The sequence below is a fragment of the Anguilla rostrata genome, chromosome 12 (assembly GCF_018555375.3).
Source record: "Anguilla rostrata isolate EN2019 chromosome 12, ASM1855537v3, whole genome shotgun sequence".
Classification (NCBI taxonomy): domain Eukaryota; kingdom Metazoa; phylum Chordata; class Actinopteri; order Anguilliformes; family Anguillidae; genus Anguilla; species Anguilla rostrata.
In genome coordinates, this window is record NC_057944.1 from 27,835,959 (window position 1) to 27,857,235 (window position 21,277).

At 40.7% G+C, this 21,277-nt stretch overlaps 3 protein-coding genes across 5 annotated transcripts; 1 reads left to right on the forward strand and 2 right to left on the reverse strand.

Annotated features, from left to right (window-relative positions):
* Nucleotides 1-1,657: 1,657 nt before the first annotated feature.
* Nucleotides 1,658-3,535, reverse strand: med29 (mediator complex subunit 29). The gene is made up of 4 exons (XM_064301333.1): nucleotides 3,322-3,535; nucleotides 2,709-2,767; nucleotides 2,435-2,519; nucleotides 1,658-1,988 (listed from the first exon to the last, which is right to left on the reverse strand). The coding sequence occupies exons 1-4, from the start codon at nucleotides 3,532-3,534 to the stop codon at nucleotides 1,761-1,763; spliced, it is 585 nt and encodes a 194-aa protein (XP_064157403.1). The 5' UTR covers nucleotide 3,535; the 3' UTR covers nucleotides 1,658-1,760.
* Nucleotides 3,052-11,882, forward strand: paf1 (PAF1 homolog, Paf1/RNA polymerase II complex component). Of its 3 annotated transcripts, none has more exons than XM_064301332.1 (15): nucleotides 3,052-3,161; nucleotides 4,350-4,442; nucleotides 4,880-4,909; nucleotides 5,132-5,224; nucleotides 5,927-6,048; nucleotides 6,342-6,408; nucleotides 6,539-6,640; nucleotides 6,866-6,971; nucleotides 7,488-7,556; nucleotides 8,251-8,354; nucleotides 8,622-8,738; nucleotides 8,961-9,089; nucleotides 9,336-9,441; nucleotides 9,554-9,638; nucleotides 9,755-11,882. In XM_064301332.1, the coding sequence occupies exons 2-15, from the start codon at nucleotides 4,396-4,398 to the stop codon at nucleotides 10,171-10,173; spliced, it is 1,596 nt and encodes a 531-aa protein (XP_064157402.1). In that variant the 5' UTR covers nucleotides 3,052-3,161; nucleotides 4,350-4,395; the 3' UTR covers nucleotides 10,174-11,882. The 3 variants fall into 3 exon arrangements, with proteins under 3 accessions (XP_064157402.1, XP_064157400.1, XP_064157401.1); XM_064301330.1 differs by lacking the exon at nucleotides 3,052-3,161 and adding an exon at nucleotides 3,671-4,273; XM_064301331.1 differs by lacking the exon at nucleotides 3,052-3,161 and adding an exon at nucleotides 3,671-4,253.
* Nucleotides 11,279-17,253, reverse strand: gmfg (glia maturation factor, gamma). The gene is made up of 7 exons (XM_064301335.1): nucleotides 17,094-17,253; nucleotides 15,407-15,503; nucleotides 14,414-14,463; nucleotides 13,667-13,718; nucleotides 12,815-12,895; nucleotides 11,710-11,783; nucleotides 11,279-11,519 (listed from the first exon to the last, which is right to left on the reverse strand). Exons 1-7 carry the CDS (start codon nucleotides 17,094-17,096, stop codon nucleotides 11,448-11,450), a joined length of 429 nt encoding a protein of 142 aa, XP_064157405.1. The 5' UTR covers nucleotides 17,097-17,253; the 3' UTR covers nucleotides 11,279-11,447.
* Between the last annotated feature and the right edge of the window lie 4,024 nt (nucleotides 17,254-21,277).

A 21,277-nucleotide genomic window follows, 5' to 3' on the forward strand; every position in this document is an offset into this window, starting at 1 on the left:
GGCTGCATTGTACTTCAAGCATGAAGTGCAGTTTCACACATTTTTCTGAAATATGCAATCCAAATAACTTTTACACTATAAATAATGAACTGTCTTACTACGGGGCAAAGATAGTCTTCTCTGAAATGAAAGGATTGGATTGTAAAGTTTGTACTAAATATATGATGAAGGTAATGTTGGCTGACTAACCATGTAACCATAGAAATGGTGATGTCACACCCTCAGCAGGTAAACAAGCCCCAAAAGTATGGACAGTATCTTCGTTTGAACACTAGATGGTATAAAGGAACAAATTAAGAGTAAACGCCTGAGTCAACTCCTGAATAGTACCTGTGCAAATTAGTTTTCAATTACACTTCCCCTGCTCATTCTATACATGTTTAGTTAAGTGACACATGCAACTATTTAGATAAGCTATTAGTCCGGTATGTTAAAAAAAAACCAACTTCAAATTTAGTGGAAATATAGTAAACCACTGTATATTATACATGTATGATGGGTATTTTTTAATTCTTATCAGTAGCACAAAAGAGAGAAACATTGCCATATTGCTTAAAGGAGTACCATGGTGATTTTCACACTTTCTTGGTTTTATGTGCTATTTGCACAAGAGGCATTGAAGAAACACAATGAGCAAAGTATTAAATATGTCCGTTCTGTATTTTTTGAGAAATATGCGTTTTAAATTCATCGTCCTATTTTCAACCGGTTGAGAAAGTTGTCATTTTGCTACGTCACGAATACAGTAACCACTCCCATTTCCACGCCCCGTAAAGAAATCTGACAGGACACACCGTCCTGCTGTTTAGACAATGCAAATATTTGACTAACGTTAGGTTCACTTATATTAGAGTGCCTTTAGATTATTTCTGGTTATATTCATTTAGCTAGCTAGCTAACGTTAGCTAGCTAGGAGGTTTGCTTTCATGAGGCAATGTTATCGATAACGTTAGCCTGCTAGTTTGCTTTTATGAAGACGTTATAGTTGTGCTTTTATCTTAACTTGGCTAGCTAGATAGCAAAAATTTTAATTGGATATAAGTCAACGTCCTTACCTGAGCTATCTATCGATACTTGATATACTACTAAGCTAGCTAGCTTGTGAAAATTCAGTCTCCCAAAGAGAGAGCGTATCATGGGGGTAGCTATGGTAACGGGGCACGGTCTGTCAATCATAGGTAACTGACAGTTCTCATTACCACGCCCAGACGGTTCGGGTGAATTTTTATAGTGGGAAATTTAGGCTTAGAAAAATACGTTTTAAAGTACATTGAAATGACTGAAGAATAAAAAAATTATGCACATTTGTTTTGTTGTTGCCTGAAGACAACTGGGAAGTGTCACGTTCAACCACCATGGTACTCCTTTAAGTATAATTGTTTGACATAATTAAATACATAATAGAATGGAATCAAAACATAAGTTCCTTCTTGAAAATTGTAATTAAATTTACTTATGCTCAGTAGGTGGGCAGGAGAGGGTGGCTGAGCGTGTTACAGAAGATATACAATTGGACTCCCAAAATCAGGACATAAAAAAGTAAAGTAAGCCAAGTCAGAGCTCTTATGAAAAACAAACCTGATCAAAAAACGTCTTACAATTAACTTTGAGGTGTGTCAGAGGGAAACTTTAAATTAATATCACAAAATGCCACAGATCGATTTGTAATGTACATTTATTTCTGGACAGAAAAATATAAAAATAGAAATGATAACAAACAAGGATGTGGGTCCAAGGAGGGCACAGTAGTCCGGGGGCCGTCACAGGATACCCTGTGGCTGGACTTTGCCGGCGATCTTCTTAGAGCACTCGAGGAGAGCGTTGTGGATGTCCTTGGCACAGGAGATCTGGGATTTGATCATGCTGAGATACTGTGAGTATGACAGCGATTCCGTCTGCACCGTGTCTGGCTTGGTGGCGGTGGGCACCAGGTTTGGGGAGTGCTTGGCACTGTCTATGCTCTGAGAGAGGCACTCGTATGCTAGCCGCTAGGGAGAAGGAAGACTGAAGTCAGAGCCCGCATGAGCACTGATTATAATTAGAACCTTATTGTGCTTTTATTTTAACTGTTGTGCTGGTAACAGATTTGGGGAAGTGTCTGCATATGTAACACATGAAAAAAGTTTATATTGAACACAAACATTATTCTTCTAATATTGTCACATTACAGAAACTATTTGTGCTACTGGCCAGTGTAGGGTTATTATACTTCATTTTCTTATTCCACTGATGAGTGGTAGCTATTAAACTGTTCAGCTGGTAGTGCATTGTTGATTTTGAAAAGTGCATGCATACATTTAAAATTAAGTCAAACTCTTGCTTTCGTCTTCTTTTGATGATAATTAAGAGATTGACGCTAACTACACAGAGTTTGCATAATGATGATAGAGAATCTTCAGGCACTTTAAAATGGAAGCATATCATTGGGCCTTACCAAACACAGCTCCAGCTGGTCACACAGGGCATAGAACTCTTCCAAGCTCTTATCAAACCTCTGCACAGCAGCATCACTGCTTTTACTAGAGAGAAAAAACAAATTAAAATACATTTTCCGTGTACTGCTGTGCAAAATGTCGTTATGCCTGTATAGTAGTACTATTCATAATTGTATTACTGCAAGTGAAAATAGGCTATATATTAATAATATAGGTTTAAAATGTCTCTATTTAGTCTAGGACATACTAAACAACATAAACCCACATACTTACACGCCATTGTCAATTGCTGTATTATGTCCTAAATTCAATGCAGCAATCTTCATGACATTCTAAAAGGACACAGAAATATGAATATGATTACCATGTAAAATTACGATGGTGTGACTGGTGGTAAGTCTCGACAAAGAAGAAGAGATACAGTGGGGGGGGGGGGGGGAATCCACGCTTTACTAGCCCAATTTTGATAATTAAAAAAAATTATTTTGAAAACGTATCATTTGTCGTTTCTATTTCATTTAATAAATGGACTGCGGACTGAAGCTTAATTCCATTGACGGATTAGCACAGTTGACCACCTCACTCTGCTGATTTCCCTGCCTGCCTTTGGGACTTGCGGCACAGCTCTCACCTAGTTTGCTTGCTGTCTCAACTTTCTCTCCTTGCAGGTGGCATGGGATGGGCGCAGTTTAGGGACCACAGAAACTCTTAACCGCCCCCTTGCTGGTAATACCGCATTTTTCTACTCGTGAGAATAACACGAATATTCACCGCTACTGTACGAGAGTCTGCTGTGTGATTGTATGTAAATACTGTAGCCAGCTAGCTGGGTATCCGTGCAAAATGCTTTGCTAGTGCTACAACTGGCTGGCTGAAGTTTAGTTACCTGTAGACTTTCTTTCAGTTGTGGTATCAGCATTTTGAAGCGATGCACAGGGTCAAAATCTTGTTGTTGGCTCAGCTGCTGCTGTTGTTGTTGTTGTTGTTGCTGCTGTTGCTGTAACGTGGCCGCCTGCATCCCACCTTGAGTTTGCGCCCCGCCAGGCTGGTTCATCTGTTGTTGCGACGCCATCTTGAGATTATTTACCCCCATCGACATCCGGGCAGCAACGTTTTTGTGACGTATCCGTCTCTTAATGGACCCGATGTACACAAAGGATTCTGGGTTATGGGTCAAAGTTTTTTGCTAATGGACAGTTCAGTGGTTTTTGAAGATACTAAAGGAATTATCTTTGGTTTTTGTATTGTGTCTGTCAAAGGACAGAGGATCAACGTTGTGTAGTTTACTGAAATCGTAAATGACATGTATATTCCACGCATCAAAGTTACATGCGAGTGTATACATAAATGTTTTGCAAAAAATGTGTATTAGTCTGGTATTAGCTGACGGTGAAACGTCTTTCAATTTCCCTTCAAATTAATTCCCGGAAAAAACTTGGTCTAGAAAGTAATTTAACGACACTTATAAATAAGATCACTTGAGATTGATTATGATGTACGTTTTTTATTATTTAGGAAGTAAAATGAGTTCCTGTAAATAACAGGCCTACGCTTTGCTGCTGTTTTTTTAACTCAGGCATTTCATTTAGTTGTCCGTAAGGTAAAAAAGGTAAAAAGAAAGTGTATAACGGCAAGATGATGGAAAGTCTTCACTTAAAAATGATGCCCTGCTGGGTGGATTGCTCATTAACTTGACCACTTTACCAAAGCGACCCAAAATTGAACCGGAACTTCTTAGCAGACCAAGGGAAGAAAAAAAAGTGTGTGATCCCCAGAGTAATAAACAGTCTTTCCATGGGTCTTACTGCTGCCATAGCGGTGAGGTTCGCAGGGCGAATGTGAGTGAAAACTAGGCTTTCAATCCAAATTTACAACGACGAATTGTGATATACGCCTTGATTTCCTCATCTGCAGGGAAACTTGATATTACATTCAGCATTGTGGTGAATCTACTGTAAAGATGGCGCCAACTATCCAGACCCAGGCACAAAGAGAGGACGGGCACAGGTAAAGTGGCGTTAGATGGTAACCCGGCTTAGTTAGCTAGCTGACATTAAACTTGGAAGGTAGCTAATTACGGTGCTCATACAATTTACAATTTACATCAGATCAGCGAGCTTCCGAGTTTTTGTCAGGGTGGTAACTGAAACTTATATTTCAATATTTTTCGACTAAGTTAACTAGCTTAGTTAGTCTAGCAGTTGTTGGGTAACTAGCTAACTACATTGTAGTTTGCTATTGCTGGCTGTTTAAATGGCATTGCCGCGTACCCACTATGTTTCAGGCACTGTATATGTCTTGTTAATTTTCACGATAATGTAAAATGAGATGAATAGTTTAATACAGTGCTGGCTAGCTAATTGCTAGATACCTAAGAGTTTGACCAGTGAAACGAGCGATTGCACAGAGGGACTGATTTTCATTGCATTCTCTCTTAATTTTAGGAGTACTTCACACAGAACTGTTCCGGAAAGGTACATCTTGCTTTTATTTTTGAATCCACGGCTGATTTGCTCTCATTTACACGTGTAAGACTAGTATATTTTTGACATCCAGGTGTCAAAAATACATCAGCTAACTGTCTTTTTTTATTCAGTAGATCACAACGTCTCTGTTTATTAATTATGTTATATTTGTCGTAAAATATGACCGATCCCCGACAGTCCGAAATGTGATTTAGGCTTATAATCTCTCAGGTCTGGTGTTGTCTGCCGTGTGAAATACTGCAATGGTCTCCCGGACATCCCGTTTGACCCGAAGTTCATCACGTACCCATTCGATCAGCACAGGTAGGAATTTTTTATTTTTTATTCCTAAAACATTGTATTTACCAGATAAGAGTCAAGTGTGAAACCTTGAATAGTCTAATTAATCTATTTCATTTGTGAATGGCCACAATGTACCCTCAGTTAACTGTGTTTATCCTCATCAGCTAAAACTGATGCACAATTGAAATAGGCAGTGGTGTAGAATAACATTTACTTCCTGTCAAATATGCATTTGATGATGGTCTCAAAACTGGATAAGAACTGACTAACAACGTTTCCAGACCAAACTAAACGTACAACACCACTAAAACACTAGTTCAAGTTAACTATGCTAACAAAGAACTAAAGTAAAAATTCTTAATGCGTACAGTCCATATTTGTAAACACAAGCTTATTTATAGTTTGCCCAGCCATTTCTTGTAATTACTTCTAAACTAAAATTAATACTAGGAGTTGTTTAAAAGCACAGGTGTAGGTCAAGAATCCTAAAAGAGCATTTATTGTGTTTACGATGTAGTGTGCAAATTGCATAAATTTATGTTTGAATTGGGGACGTCTCATGGCAGCCATAGGCAAAGGCACACAACATAGGCCTTTGTTAAGGTTCCTTGTTTCCTCATTATTGCAGAGTTTTAGTGTAGCTTTAACATTAGTAAATGTAACAGAAGTGTGAGGATTGAGTGCATTGTCTTCAGCTATGTGATGTGTTTGGGTTTGTGGCAGGTTTGTGCAGTACAAAGCTACTTCCCTGGAGAAGCAGCACAAACACGAGCTGCTAACTGAACCAGACCTGGGCGTCACCATCGACCTCATCAACCCCGACACTTACCGTATTGATCCAAACAGTAAGGGCACAGTAGCTCAGATCTCTCCCTCTTGCAGCTGCAGAGGCTGCCACAAAATGGTTGAATGTTGGCTGAATGGGGTCACTATAGTCATTGTGAACTTAAATGAGACCAATTTGAAATCACATTAAAGTCATTCAAAGTGCTTCACTGTAGAAGGCAGGATTTTGATTTCAGAATTTTTAACTGGTTGAAACCAGTCCAAGATTGTAGTTGTGTCATCATAATAATCTGTTTTAAGGTTATGTTGGGTACTGCAGTGGATGGTCAGTTTGAAATGATTCTTTTCATAGTTCTATTGGACCCAGCTGATGAGAAATTATTGGAAGAGGACATCCAGGCTCCATCTAGCTCCAAGCGGTAAGACTGCACCTTCAGGGGTAAACATTCATCATGGTGATGCCTGCAGCCCAGCAGTGCACTGATATATAGCCGTGCCGTTTGGCGAATGCCTTCTTTCGACTCTCCTCACTTGCGCTTTTCTTTTAAGATCCCAGCAACATGCCAAAGTGGTCCCTTGGATGAGAAAGACTGAGTACATCTCAACCGAATTCAACCGATACGGTGTCTCCAATGAGAAAGTGGAGGTCAAGTAAGTGGGAACTGAATTATTTGTGTGTGCACTTGCATTTAAAACTGGGAGAGAAGTAAAGGCGGGAAACAAAAGGCCAGGGGGTTTCACCCACACGTACCTGTGTGTGCAGGTGACATGTCTCCTATAACTGAGTCATCCTAAATAAGGGACAGGGCTCTGCTAATCACATGATTAATGCAACCTGTTAGCAGAAAATGCTTATGTGCGCTTCATCTCTTCCAGGATCGGTGTGTCTGTCAAGCAGCAGTTCACAGAAGAGGAGATCTATAAGGACAGAGACAGCCAGATCGCAGCCATTGAGAAGACATTTGAAGATGCGCAGAAAACAGTAAATGCGATGACGTCCCCAATCAGACCTTTTAAACTTTGGCTCTCGTATTGGCTGTCGTTCCACAGTAGAGTTGTTGATATTTTACCACTTAACAGAAATAATTTGGTAAAAATTAAAAAGTTTTGATTTTTTTTTTGTGAAATGGCTAAATTATAATTTGTCCCATCCTTTAAAAAGGGTTAACGTCCTGAGACACCATCCTTGTGTATTTTCTGTCTCTTCTTTTCATGATATCTTAAATTTACTAAATGCAGTAGCATTTAGATTTTTATCACTGGTTAAACAATGGTCTGCTTAAATGTAATATGTCTGCATTGAATATCCCTAATCAATTAATTGATCATATGGTAAACATGTGTCTGGTGGTTCTGTAATCGGATAAACCAACAGTGAAGTTGAAAAAGAATTCCATCGCAGTCTCTGAGCAGAAGGTGAAGGAATGAATTGTTGGTAAATAATTAATTTAATATGAAGATAAGTGATGTAATTGTTGGAGTTTTATGTTTTCTGCAGGTCACACAGCACTACAGTAAGCCCAGAGTCACTCCAGTGGAGGTCCTGCCTGTGTTCCCTGACTTTAAGGTGAGGGTTTGGAAACGGGGGCCGCTTTTAGTGTGCAGAACTCAACTTAACCTCAAGGGGTTAAACTGCCATTGAAGTTATAGGCCCAAAGTTTCAGTTAAATATGTTTGATTAGTTTAAGGTTTTAGCTGTATTTATGGAGACATGAGTATAAATGAAAAATGCTTTCAAAAGAACATATGGCTTCCTTGTTGCCTAGAAATCAAAGAAAGTGTTTTTTGTTTTTGTTTTTTTGTTTCACGGGCCAGAAGAGATGTGATACCAAATACATCATGTTCATGGCCTCCTGGTGAAAGTGGGAGCATGTAAATATGTGCCAATGTTTGAGAAGAGTGGGAGGGAAAGTCTACTCTTGGACGTGCTGAGAATATGATGTTCTATGATGTTCTGTATATGTTTTCCACAACCATTGGCAACCGATACAGATTGTGTGACAGACTTCTACTATAAATGCCATGTAATCCAAACTGTGATGGACTAAGCTAGCTAGTATTAAAAGGCTAATTCTAGTTAAGAACAGTTAAAGGGTCTTTAAGTAAAGTTGGTGTCTAGTTAAGTAGCTTAATAAAATTGAGGGATTGTGCTTGTGATTGCAAGGAAAAGCAACATGCGTGGGGGCACCAGGACTGAGTAACTGAGACCCCCTGATCGATGATGATGTTTCTAATATGGCGAACGCCCGTTTCCTCTCTAGATGTGGATCAACCCTTGTGCTCAGGTCATCTTCGACTCAGACCCTGCTCCTAAAGACATTTCGGGTCCCGCTGGTGTAGACATGATGTCTCAGGCCATGATCAGGTGAGGGGATGGGATGTAGGCTGCCATGTTGCACTCAGGAAATAGCCGTTTTGTTAAAGAATAGTATTAAACACCCGTACACACACAAAATCTTGCATGCATGTATGCACACACACACACATTCTATGTATGACCTATCCCTGTTTTTTACAGCAAATAAAACGGTCTATACACTCTGTTGAGAACTTTCAAAGCAGGGTACTACACAAGGAAAAGTTGTTGTTATTTATTATAACAATTACTATAACATGACGTCTCTTATCCAAGGGGAATGATGGATGAGGAGGGCAACCAGTTTGTGGCCTACTTCCTGCCCAACGAGGAAACCATGAGGAAGCGCAAGAGGGACTCGGAGGAGGACGTGGACTACATGCCAGAGGAAGTGTAAGAAACCGGACACTTCCTGTCCGCTTCTTGTTCATGTAGCTCTGTAGTGTGTAAAATAATCACTTGCTCTCCTGTAGTACCTTGTGTGTCCTGTAGCGTGTAAAATAGTTACTGGCTCTCCTGTAGTACTGTATATGGTCCATAGGTGTGTGGCCTGTTGGGTGTAAAATACTGTGCGAACTGTAGGGTGTAATACAAGTTGCTGATGTTTTGATGTAGGTATGATTACAAGATCGCCAGAGAGTACAACTGGAATGTGAAGAACAAAGCCAGCAAAGGCTATGAGGAGAACTACTTCTTCATCTTCAGAGATGGTGATGGCGTTTATTACAATGAGCTGGAGACCAGGTGAGTCGGCCGGCCGGCCGAAGTGGTCAAACCACGGTTATCATCGTCTTCATCATTATTCATAGCAAATGGTACCATGATATGACTGAATGTGTGCGGGACATGGAAGGGACTCCTCCGGGGGGAGGGGGATGTGAGTGGTGTGCGTTTCCTCTCTCTCGAGGGGGAACGGTAAAGAGGAGGGGGACTCTTCCTGCCCCAGCAGGCCCGCTCTGCACCTCCTCACTGCTGTGTTGTGTTGGGCAGAGTGCGGCTGAGCAAGAGGAGAGCCAAGGCCGGAGCGCAGTCCACCACCAACGCGGTGCTGGTGTGCAAGCACCGCGACATGAACGAGAAGGAGCTGGAGGCCCAGGTGAGGCCCGCTGTTATTGGGGCTGTGTTTATTGCTCAGTCTCAGCTTGCTGTCATTGGGGCTGTTTAGTGCTCCACCCCCATTGCTGATTTGTTGATTTTCTGATTGACAGGAAGCTCGTAAAGCTCAGCTGGAGAACCATGAGCCTGAGGATGAGGAAGAGGATATGGATCTGGAGAAGGATGCACAGGACTCCGGTAAGCCCTTTGCCAGCTCTGAGATGCTCCCTCTGCCCCCTTCGCCCCCCAGTCACCAGCTCTAACATGCCATCCCCAGGTGCCAGCTGTAACATGTTCTCTCTTTCCCCCCTCAGGCGATGAGAAGGAGAAAGGCAGCGAGAGTGAGAACTCAGGGAGCGAGTCCGAGAGGGACGAGGAGGAGGAGGGCAGCCGGCGGGGTGAGGAGGAGGAAGAGGAGGAGGAGGACGAGGAGGGCGCCAAGCAGCGGCGGCGGCGCAAGGGCAGCGGCAGCGGCAGTGAGAGTGGCGACGATCGGCAGACCCGCGAGATGCGTGATGAGGAGGAGATCTTCGGCAGCGACGACGACAGCGAGGAGGAGGAGCCCAAGAATGGCAACCGCAGCAGTGGGAGCGAGGAGGATGAGGAGGAAGAGGAGGAGGAAGGGGGCGGGAGGCGGAGCCGCAGCAGCAGCGAGCACTCGGACGCCGAGCACCACAGCGGTAGCGCGAGCGAGCAAGCCTCAGACTCCAGCGAAGCCAGCGACAGCGAGTGACAGGCCACACCCTCGGCCACGCCCACTCCCCCTGTGTAACTGGTACATCCAAGCTGCAGCCTCTACCTCATTCAGGGGAGTTGCTCATTTTTTTAGGATTCTGTCCAAAGGGGGGATTTGTAACAGGGGTGTAGAGGCAAATGCAGCTCAGCTGGTTATGGTTTTTTGTTATTTGATTTACATGAAGTTTAATTTAGGTGTTGTAGTTGGAGTTCCCACCATTGTTTATAGTTTGTACATAATTACATTTATTCTGTTAAGTCTCTCTCTCTCCATCATTAAATCACCCTTTCTGCTGCTTCCAGCCCGTTACTTAAGCTTTGAACCAGGTTGTATTGCCTTTGGGTCATATTTAGCTTCCCGTTTTGATATGGATATTATTATAACGTGCATCGATGGCATAGATGCCACTCTACTACTCTGAGGCACCGGTAAGGTTGTCTAGGAATTCAACCTGATAAATGTTTTTTTTTGGTTTTTTTTTTTTTTTTCCACCAGCTTTCATTACCTGTCAAATAACAGAATGTGGAAGTGTATATATAGCAATAAATGAGGTTATTTTATTTTCCTTGCTGTGGCATGAAAGCACAAGTAAAGCTGAAAGTGCTTTTTTTGCCACCATAACTGGTTCCACATGGGACATTCCTCCTGTCTGGAGTTTTAAAAAAGGAAACTTTATTACCTTTACATGTGCCTGTGTTTGGAGTGTGTTAGTGCTAGCTGCTTACACAAAGGAACAGCTGCCTGTTCCTAAGTATCATTTTACAGAGGCGGACTGCATTTTTTTTCTCCACACTCAGCACTGCAAGGTGAAAAAGCTTTTATAATCCAATAACGGCAGCCTCTGAAATTAATTAAGGTCTGCAGAGGAAGAAGTTTCCTCTCTAGATTTCCATAAATGCCGTAGTATGTTCTTTTTGGTCGTTTACCCCTAGCTTAGAGCTAAACACCGATCATGCATATTATGCACATCAGAGATTGGTGCAGTTATTGAGTTCCAGTTGCACTCATCTGTCATTTGTATAATGTTACAGTGTAAATAAACTGGTTTTGCCCTTTAAGCACCGGCTGGGGAAAGGTCCATTTGCCCAGGCTTACACATTGGTCAAAGATGCATCCATGCTTTTTATTGCAGGGGGAAATTTCCACTTTTTACTACTCATCAGAAGAACATTCTTACGCCGGTTTTCTTTATTTCTTTATTTTACTTTCCTGGCAGCCGGTACTTTGGGTTGTGAGAATTCCCTGAAGGTGATCTTGTGTCATTAACATCTTTAGCGGAAGAAAGCCAGTTTCTCTTTCAGCCATTCCTCTGACAGGTCGTCAGCGTTTCGCGTCTCAAACACCTGGGAAAGAGAGATCGACACAGCGTTAGGAGCAGAGAGAGTTTTTACGCCTGTCCTACTGTGGGCCACAGTGATGTATTGCCTCCTTAATGGCTATTTGCTGTTTTGGGGAGGCAAAATGGTTCCTGTTGCCATTACTTATTGATGGGCTGGGCATTATACACCCTGTAAAACCCGGTGCGTCTGTTACCTTGGTGAGCTCAGCGATCTGCACCAGCCGGTTCTTGCTGCCTGCGTACATCATCTGCTGCTCCGGCTTGCAGCCTGTTAGGGAGGGATACACACTGGGTTCAAAGGTCAAACAGTGCCAATGTTGGGATGATTAAAGTACAATTAATTCAAATTAAAAACTTTCAAAAATAACGTGTGCGATATGAAATTTGTTTCCCTGAAAGTGACCGCTTTTGATTATTTGTGACATCGTCTGGCCTGGATTGACTGCAGAGGCTTGTTCGTCAACAAGTTTGCTTAGACCCTGTGCTGTGCTTCCTGAGTGCTTCCATCACGAGTGTGTCAGTTAATATTCACCAGCTGCTTTTGAACCCAAATTATTGGATGGTCCAGAAATGGAATGCATTCCATAGTGATTTTATTTTATTCTGAATCAGAGTGATTACTGCAGAGACCGCAATGTACATTGCATTACTGATCTTGGCATTACTTGGCTAAATGAGACACCAGTAGTTAAACTTAAGTTCACCTGTGTAGGGACAGCATTTTAACTTAGGCTAGCCTAACACATTGTGTACATCTGATGGCACTGTCTTTATCACAGCTAATGTATGAAATGTCTCCATTATTTGGTATCAGCTCAGAACTATGTAACAGAAGAGCTTACATCAGCAATAATCTAAATACTGATTCTCATACAACACTGAATGTGATTTATTTACTTAAGCTCTGGTGTGAGAATATAGCAATTTGAATTTGTTACTATATTGCCAAATGGGATATGTGCTTTAAAAGTTTTTTCATCATTATCAGGACCTGACTAATTTTTTGTAGATGTCAATCATCCGTCATTTTTACAGAAACCAAATTCCCTATCTCTCTCATGGGATATGACAAAATCCATGCAGTATTTTATATCGAAAGTAAAAGCACCTTAAAATCAAATCTGGCTTAAACTGGGAGCCAATGTAGGGGTGCTAGGACAGAACATTATTTTGAAGTAAAAAGCAGGCAGGTGCTGACATACAAGAGCACAGTAAGTCAGCCCTCTTTACACTTGTTTGTGTTTGCGGGGTTTGTTGGTTGAGGATGTGGTGTGTGTTTGAATAGGTGGCAGCACTTACCCACAGGACTGCAGAAAATGAAGCAAAGCGGGTAGGACACTCTGCCGTCCCCATGCACGTACTTGTAGCTGTAGACTATGAATGTGGAGAAGCGTCAAGGAACTCTCCGTTAGGGGCCAATTACCACAAGACTTCAGTACCGCTCCAGAACCAGGGTGTTATTCTCAGGCCCTAATGCTCAAGAGTTTGATAGCTGCTCACTGGTTACAGTTAGCTTGAAACCACATTGATACAAGAAAGCACTGCCAGTAAAATCTATTTCTGAATGATTCCCAGTTATAGTGTTATAGTGAAAAGTATAGTGAAAGAAATATTTTGTAGCAAGATGTAAAGGAATGAGAAATGGGTGGTAAAAGGTGCTGACCTTGGTCTTTGACACTACTGGCCTTGGTATTTGTGTGGTTGCACTGGCTAAACACACCTGTTCCCTAGGTTTCATTTGTAAATACTAAAATGTCATATTACTGTATTTTCATGATATTAATACGTTGGCAAGATTGTACTAACAGGATATGTCACAGTAAACTGCCTTTACTATGCATTAATAGCCATGTATTATCCAGAACAATCATGTTCCACCTGGAAATTCATCAAACCCCACTCAACGCAGTAAATATAGTAGTCTAAATATGCACTTTCAGTTTGTAAGAAAGTGACCACATTCTCCTGTTATGCTGACAGAGTTACGAAATCTGTAGGGCATCTTGTAAGAAAAAAAAAAGAGTTTCCCCCTTTTTTGTGGTCCCGGTCAAAGTGATTTAAAGAGAGTTGGGGGAAAAACCTGGTGACAAGGATTTTGACATTGTAGCTTTTGAGTTCAGTTAGTAGTGGAGAAATGTGAGCAGGAAGGATATCTGGGCTGTCGTTCTGGCAGCTCATTTCTCAGATCATCCAGAGAAATATCCTAAAACGGGAAGAACAAGAAACCGGCTCAAATATATTTCAACATTTGGCATATCTTAATAAACATATAAATTATTTACCCCTTCATACACGCGGCTGTGTGTGTATATACATATTTTCGCTTTTTATAGTACACGCTTTCAATATTATTTTAAATAGACACCACAGTGTGCATTTCAAAATATCCACTGTGCTGTCAGTCTGAGGACAGTATTAATTTGAGGATTACAGTTCTTTCTTACATCTTATATGGTACTGTTTTTTTTTCCATGAAATCACATTTATATAAAAGTTTTTAAAAACTAATGCAGGTAAATTAAATTGAATGTGATTCTTTAAAAAACAAATTTATGTCATATATTTGATTTCAAATTTGATCATACATTTCCATTAGAGGCAATGAGGCGATGGCCTGTCAGCTGACAGCTGACAACATGACATTTTTCAAAATTGGAAATGAACATATTCACAAAGGTCTATGAACAATAATACCAAACTTTCTTGGGCAGTAAGCAGTTTTGTTCACTTGCCCATGAAGCCATGTTATCACTTCCATTTTTCATCTTGTTTTTCAAATAAGTTATGGCAATGGTAAACTGGATTTTCTACTGTGATTTAAAAATTATATTGATTGGCCTGCCATGTAATTATATACTGTGGGGCAAGAAATACTTTGAAAAGATGAAAGAAACATACGTCATATTCTTCTTCCAGGATCACCATCTGTTTCTCCTTATCAATTTTCACTGAAATTATCAAGAAATCATGAAATTATGATTAAATTATAATTATCTTGAATTAGTAAATGTGCTGTCACCTTTTAAACTTTCATTTAGTTGCATATTTCTTTGTCAATTCCCATTAACAGTGTTTCTGCCTGTTTTGTTTCTGGCAGTCCCCCTTGTCTTTGCTCCTGTGTTTCTGCTTTAGTGCTGCTTTCCAGCGGGGCTTTGCGTCGGCAAATAAAAGTATAAATGAGTAGATTGCACCCTGACTCCCCTGACCCTCATTAACTTGCATACTGGTAAAAATTAAAATCCAGTAGCACCACTGGTTCCAGTACTTAATGTGAACTGATTATAAATGGGCCTTACATGTCTTTTTGGTGATGTACCACAATTATCATCATCATATATTATCGTGCCAAACCAATATCCACTGTGATGCAATGTCATTTGCTTCTAGGAGGTCATACTCCGTCACGTATACCACAATGCCACTGATAATTACATGGCAGAGAGCTAATCTAATACGATGTAGTGCCAGTATCGCGGACACAGATTAGGCTGAGTCCTAGGCTAAATTCAATTTTGAATGGAGATTCTCTGTACAAAGTTCAATTTAGTCCAACAATAAACTTAATATGTGTCTGTGGAGCCACTCTATATTGTTCTATGGCAGAGAGCTAATATAATATAATATAGTGTTATACGGCAAAGGGTAAATCAGACATAATATAGTGTTATACGACAGAGAGCTAATCTAATATAGTCCTATATGACAGAGTGTATAGAGAAATTGTGCTATGTGGTGGTAAAGGTTGCAACCATCTCAAATAACTTTATATGATAAGTAGTGGTAATACATTATGAATTAACTTGTTGATTGTATGTAGTTAACTGTAGAGCACATATAGCTGTGGGGCATATCACCCAGTATGTGGTTGTGGGGGCTGTAGTTTTTACTCACTGAGGATGGCTGCATTGTTGGTCTCTTTGCGAAAACGGAATCTTTTCAGTTTCTCTTTCAGAGTTTCATCCACTTCACACACCACCAGTGAGTCAGACTGAAGCAGGAAAGATAGAGATAAACAGTCATTCTCAGATGCGGGTGGGGTGTGCTTTGACATATTAAATCTTTTATTTCTTAGCTTTTCTTCAGATGTCCAGCAAGCTCAAAACACACTGCATTTTTTTTATAACATTGTTTATAACTGTGTCTTGAATGTGAAAATCTTTACATATTATAATAATAATAATAATGCAGTGCCAAGCATTACTGTACAGAGCTAACCACTTCTCTGATGTGCTAACCATTACTCCACAGAGCTTTGCAATTTACCCCTGTGTTCAGTCACCCCCATACTGCTGCTCCACTATATTTCTGTTGTAAAGCCCAAACGTTGAACTAATTATGACTGTAACTTGAATTTTTTTTGGGGGTGAAGTTATTTCACATTTCTCCCATAGACATTTCATCTGACTAAAGCGTAAGTTAACTGATAATTAATGTTGACACTTTTCCATATCCTAAAATGCAGGCAGTCCATTTGTAGTTTAGGGTTTGTAATTTGTGATCAACCAGCCATAGATTTCATTTCACACCCCTAGACTTCCCAGGTCATTGCTCAGCACATACCCTTATCTATTTAGATGGTATCTGTTTGCATTACTGAAGCAATCAGTGTGAAGTACCTTGTTAAAGACTGCAAAAGCAGCGTCACACTGAGTATTAAAACCAGAAAATGGCTGGCCCCCAATTATCTTTATATACGCCTCCTTGCAAAGCTAACTTAAGCCATTCAACATTATGTTAGGCAAGTCTTATTAAAACATGGAAACATTTAAAACTGAACTTTTTTCGAAAAGGTTGAACTTAAAACTTTTAAAAACTACACTAGGGTCATATATTACACTATGTCATAGTATGAGAAAGGTTTCAACAAATCTAAACTTTGTACCTGCAAATAACTGTATGTATTCCACCTTTAGTTTGTGAATGTGCTAATAGACTGTAACATAGTGTCATATGTACTGCATGTGCCTTTTCATAACAGTTATTTAGACACCTGAAAAAAGCCCTACAAAAATGGAGGAATTTGGTGACTAAAAATATGAATTCTTAAGGGTATTCATGATGAGGAATTATTGTTGACTAATCATAACTCATTGGAAGTATGATTTTACGTATTATTGTATGGAGACAAAGGAATAATGGCTAAATATTTTTGGTGTTTCCTGTGCAGAAATGATGAAACTCACACACTGGATTACCACATGTGTTGGCTTTGTCCAGTTCTTGATGATTTTTGGCCAAGCAGCACAAGAAATTACAACATGTTGCATATCTCAGATGTTTGACTGAGCCCACATCTCCTTATTCTGAAGGAAGGCAAAATAAAACTCTAGTGCTTTTCTCTCAGCAAAAGCAGAAACAGAGAGCAGCTCTTGATGCATATTAGTGCCACATGCTTGAGCAGTTTTTGCAGCACATTATGAAATGCAAAAGGCGGGGGGGGGGGGGGAGGAGGGGTTGGGGGGTGGAGCGGGAGACACCAACGAGCCACCCCTTTTTCACGGGCTACCCTCTGCTACATGGAGAAACAGTTTGTAATACTAAACACACATCACACAAGCAAAAAAAGCATATCCCTTACCATTCTGTGGGGAGATGTGCACGTCCCTTTCCGTTATAAAGCAACAGATTAATGCTGCACAGGTTCACTTTCTACCAGAGACCTTGTGACAGGATGCTGACAGTCTCCTCAGTTCCTCTCTATGCAGACAGCGCTGGAAGGGGAGGGCCAACCCTCTGCCACAGGAAATTAAGCTTAACGCTCAGCACCGCACACCAAACATGCTAAGACAAAACAAGGCCAGATAAACAGCACTTCCTGAATTTACAGGGAGATGGCACACAATCATACTGATTACAGTAGATAGCCTACAAGTTGGGTTGCGTTGGGCTGTTATGATGATCATATGCCCTGCGTATCAAAGAGTTTTTTTTTTTTTTTGTCTTTTTGTTCCTGACATGAGAATTGAATCAATCCATGAGGTGGTCTAACCACAAATTTACAGAGAAAATGAAATATTTAGCAGGTTATCTTCTCTAAATAATGGATTCACACCCTGGTGTGTGTCCAGCCAATCACAATCTTAAATTATACAGAAGAGGACTCCAGTAAGTTGTCTGCATGAGCCACAGTACATTACACCAGGCTGCAGATCTGTAGTAGACTGCACTAGGGAGCAGGGAGATCTGCAGTACACTGTACCATGGAGCAGACCTGCAGTACACAGTACCAGGGAGCAGGGAGATCTGCAGTACACTGTACCATGGAGCAGACCTGCAGTAGACTGCACCAGAGCGCAGATCTACAGCACACTGTACCAGGGCGCACACCACATATGCACTATATTTTAACTCAGAACACATATCAGCTGGGGCGGGGGGGGGGCATGAGTCTCTGGTCTTAATCTCAACAAACATATATTCTACTATGCTGAAACATGCACTACAGGGACATTCAATAAAAATTAAATAAACTATATTTTTGCAAATATTTTCACTGCAACATTGAAGACACTTGTACTATGTCATAACTTTTTCATGAAGGGTCTCAGGAAATATGCAATTTCTTGGGTGTCACATCTTCTCCAATGGTTTCTCGTTCGATTTCCTTGCTGATGATACTTTGCTTTTCCTCTCTTTCCCTGACACTCAGGTCTCACTTCATGTCTTAGCTTCCCTGAATAACGTCTTTTGCAGGATGATACTGCCACCTACACCTCAACCTGGGTAAAACTGCTTTTCATTTCCTCCATGTCCTCACCACTATTGTTAAAAGTTTCATGGACTGCATTTATATAGCGCTTTTATCCAAAGCGCTTTACAATTGATGCCTCTCATTCACCAGAGCAGTTAGGGGTTAGGTGTCTTGCTCAAGGACACTTCGACACGTCCATGGTGGGGTTTGAACCGGCAACCCTCCGACTGCCAGACAATCGGTCTTACCTCCTCAGCTATGTCGCCCCACAACTATGTTTGTGCGCTGGTCCTTTTCCAGATAAGTTCAGGATTTGACACCATTAATAATAAAACTTCTAAAAGGTGTTGTTACTGAGAGCACTATTAGGGGTTGAAACCATACATATTAAACCATTTTCAGTTAGTGCAGCTGAAAGAAATTTCCTTGGGTTTTTTTTTATGAAAGGGAACTCTAGAGTGGAGTTCCACTAAGTCCTGCTTCTAAATTTCGGCTTCCTTCCTACAGACCTCGCGTACGTCATTTGGAAGGTCTTTTTCTACCTCAATGAAGATATTATGCAGATACTCAATGTGTGCCTCAGCCAAACCAAGGGGGTTTTGCCAGTGGTGAGACTCATAACATGTCTTAAAGGCGTACTATGCAGGTTTTTTTTGCCTTGCTGTGGTCCTATGTTTACAATCGTCCACCTCCTCCATCTTCTACCCTGTCGATTCACCCCAAGTAATGTAGCCTATCTAATGTAGCTAGCTGGATAGCTAAAAGTAACGTCACTTACAGGACCAACAGAAAACAAGTCAACTCCATGTCACATTTCATCTGCTTGGTGAACTTCAGGTAACGCCACCGAGGAAAAGAAATTCCAAGGTTAACTCTAGTTCTTGAATGAGCCCTGTCAGCTTGTCTTTTTGCTTTGCTTTATCTTGGCTGTATCTAACTAGCTAGCTGCAAACACTCCACTGAAATCTCATCCCAAACCACAGGCTCTGTCACGTTCCTACACAGAAAAAAGCACACACCCAGAAACGTCTAAAACACATTTTAGAATAACAAATACAGGTAAAGTTGCATGAATATAGTGAAAGTGTGTAAAGATGGAGATTGCCAGTGCATCATAGATATGCCTTAGTGTGGTCATTTTTATAATATTTTCAAAGTAAAAAATCTTGCATAGTATGCCTTTAATAATATAAATAGGATGCAAAGATTTTTTATTTTAATCTCTGAAGAAACATGAGTGCTTCTTGGTTGCAGGTAGAAGTAAAAAGTCATTAATGCGTATGGCATTTCTTTACCTTAAAATAAGGTTTTAGAACATATAGGTTATATTACAACCAGATGTTGCTCTTGAAAAACAAGCACTCACTGTAAGCCTTTTCAACTACAAAATATTGTTAAACTAAGCCACTTTCTATATTTCAAAGGTAGCAAAATTCTTGTCAGAGTCTTGCCTCCTCACAATTGCATTTTTACTATCTGTTTAACAGCTCAAAATGTGTATTGTCCACCACTCAAAAAATCCCTAAGTAGGGTAAGATTTTATAAAAGACCACAAAAGGGATCAGTCACCTAGTCCAGTTTGTCATTGCTGGCTGCCAATAAACACTGAATTATCTCCACTGTCCTGCTCCATATCTACAAAGCTCCGAATTAGATCACTCCACAAAATCTGTGTGAACCTTTTCTGTTTTGTTCTCTCCCTTCTTTCTATTTATTCTTATTAGACTGAGTCACAGAATGTCCACTACCACCCCTAAAAGTTAAAACAGATGGCAATGTTTTTGTCTCCAAGACTCCTAAATCATGGAATGTCCATTTTATACAAAAAGATTCCTACAGTATATGATAGCTTTATGAGGTTTAAACTCAACCAAACCAAAGGGGGAAGAAACAAATCCAAAAAGGATTGGAGTGGACAGTTTATTCTGATAGCTATTATAAGCCTGCCCGTTGTATCCTTAAGGGTTATAAGTGATTTAATGTAATATCTTCCTGTGCAGGAACGTATGCATGTAACAGAGAGGATTGTGGGCAGGGTAAAGAAAGGGGCTGCTTTTGTATGATTACACCCTTGATAACGGTTTCTTTTAAAAGGAAAGTATATACTCCAATTAGGAGTAACTCAGAGCATTGCACTGTATTCACAGCTGTTTATTATCACTTGTGTTGAGTGCTGTTTCCTAGGGAACTGTCTCTTCCCTTCCTCAGGATCTTACCTCGGAATTTAAGGATCAAAACAAAGTTTGAAATATTTCCTTTGCTACCTATTTTCAGATATCCTTCTGACAAAGCACATCCATACTAGAGAAAGCCCCCAACTTCCAGGAGATGAGCAATGGTTGTGAACAAGTAACCATATGAGCCAGTAACAAGAACAAGCACGGAACCGTCCAGACCCACAGCGCAACTCACTTCCGCAGACATATTTTAGCTGGCACCACCTGCGCATGCGTCCCACAAAATGTCCCTCAAATGTCCTTCATGAGTGAGTGAGTGACCACAATTTGCCATGCATAGCCTACGACGCCAGTTCCTGCACGCCGTGGGAAAAATGCAATTGCAATGCAATTAAAATGATTTTTGCGGTAGCTTGGGTGGGCTGTGTGTGTCGAGAGTGGGGTAGGGCAGAGTGCAATCGAAGAGGGCACCTACGAAACAAATCGCTGCCAGGGCAAAGGGACAGGGATCAAACCACAGTGGGGCACCTCTCTATGTACAGTGCAGTCCATAAGTATTTTGGAAGTGCCACTTTTTTGTTGTTTTGGTACTGTAGCAAATTAAACTGAAACTAAACTGAATTGCAAATTAATCTGAAAAATAGTATAGCAATAAAAACTAATGGAAAATACAACTATTATTACAACAAATTTGAACAAACATCGATCACAAAAACATATCAAACGTTGCCAATCAAAAAACGAAGCATTCGCCACCGAACTTCCAATACTCCTCCCAGGTTTTACAACCTCTTCAACAGTTTCTAATGTATGTCAATCACTTCGATGTTAGCCAATCCCAATGTCACAATGAGAAATTGCGCCTGCCCATTCGTCAATACTCCTCCCAGACGC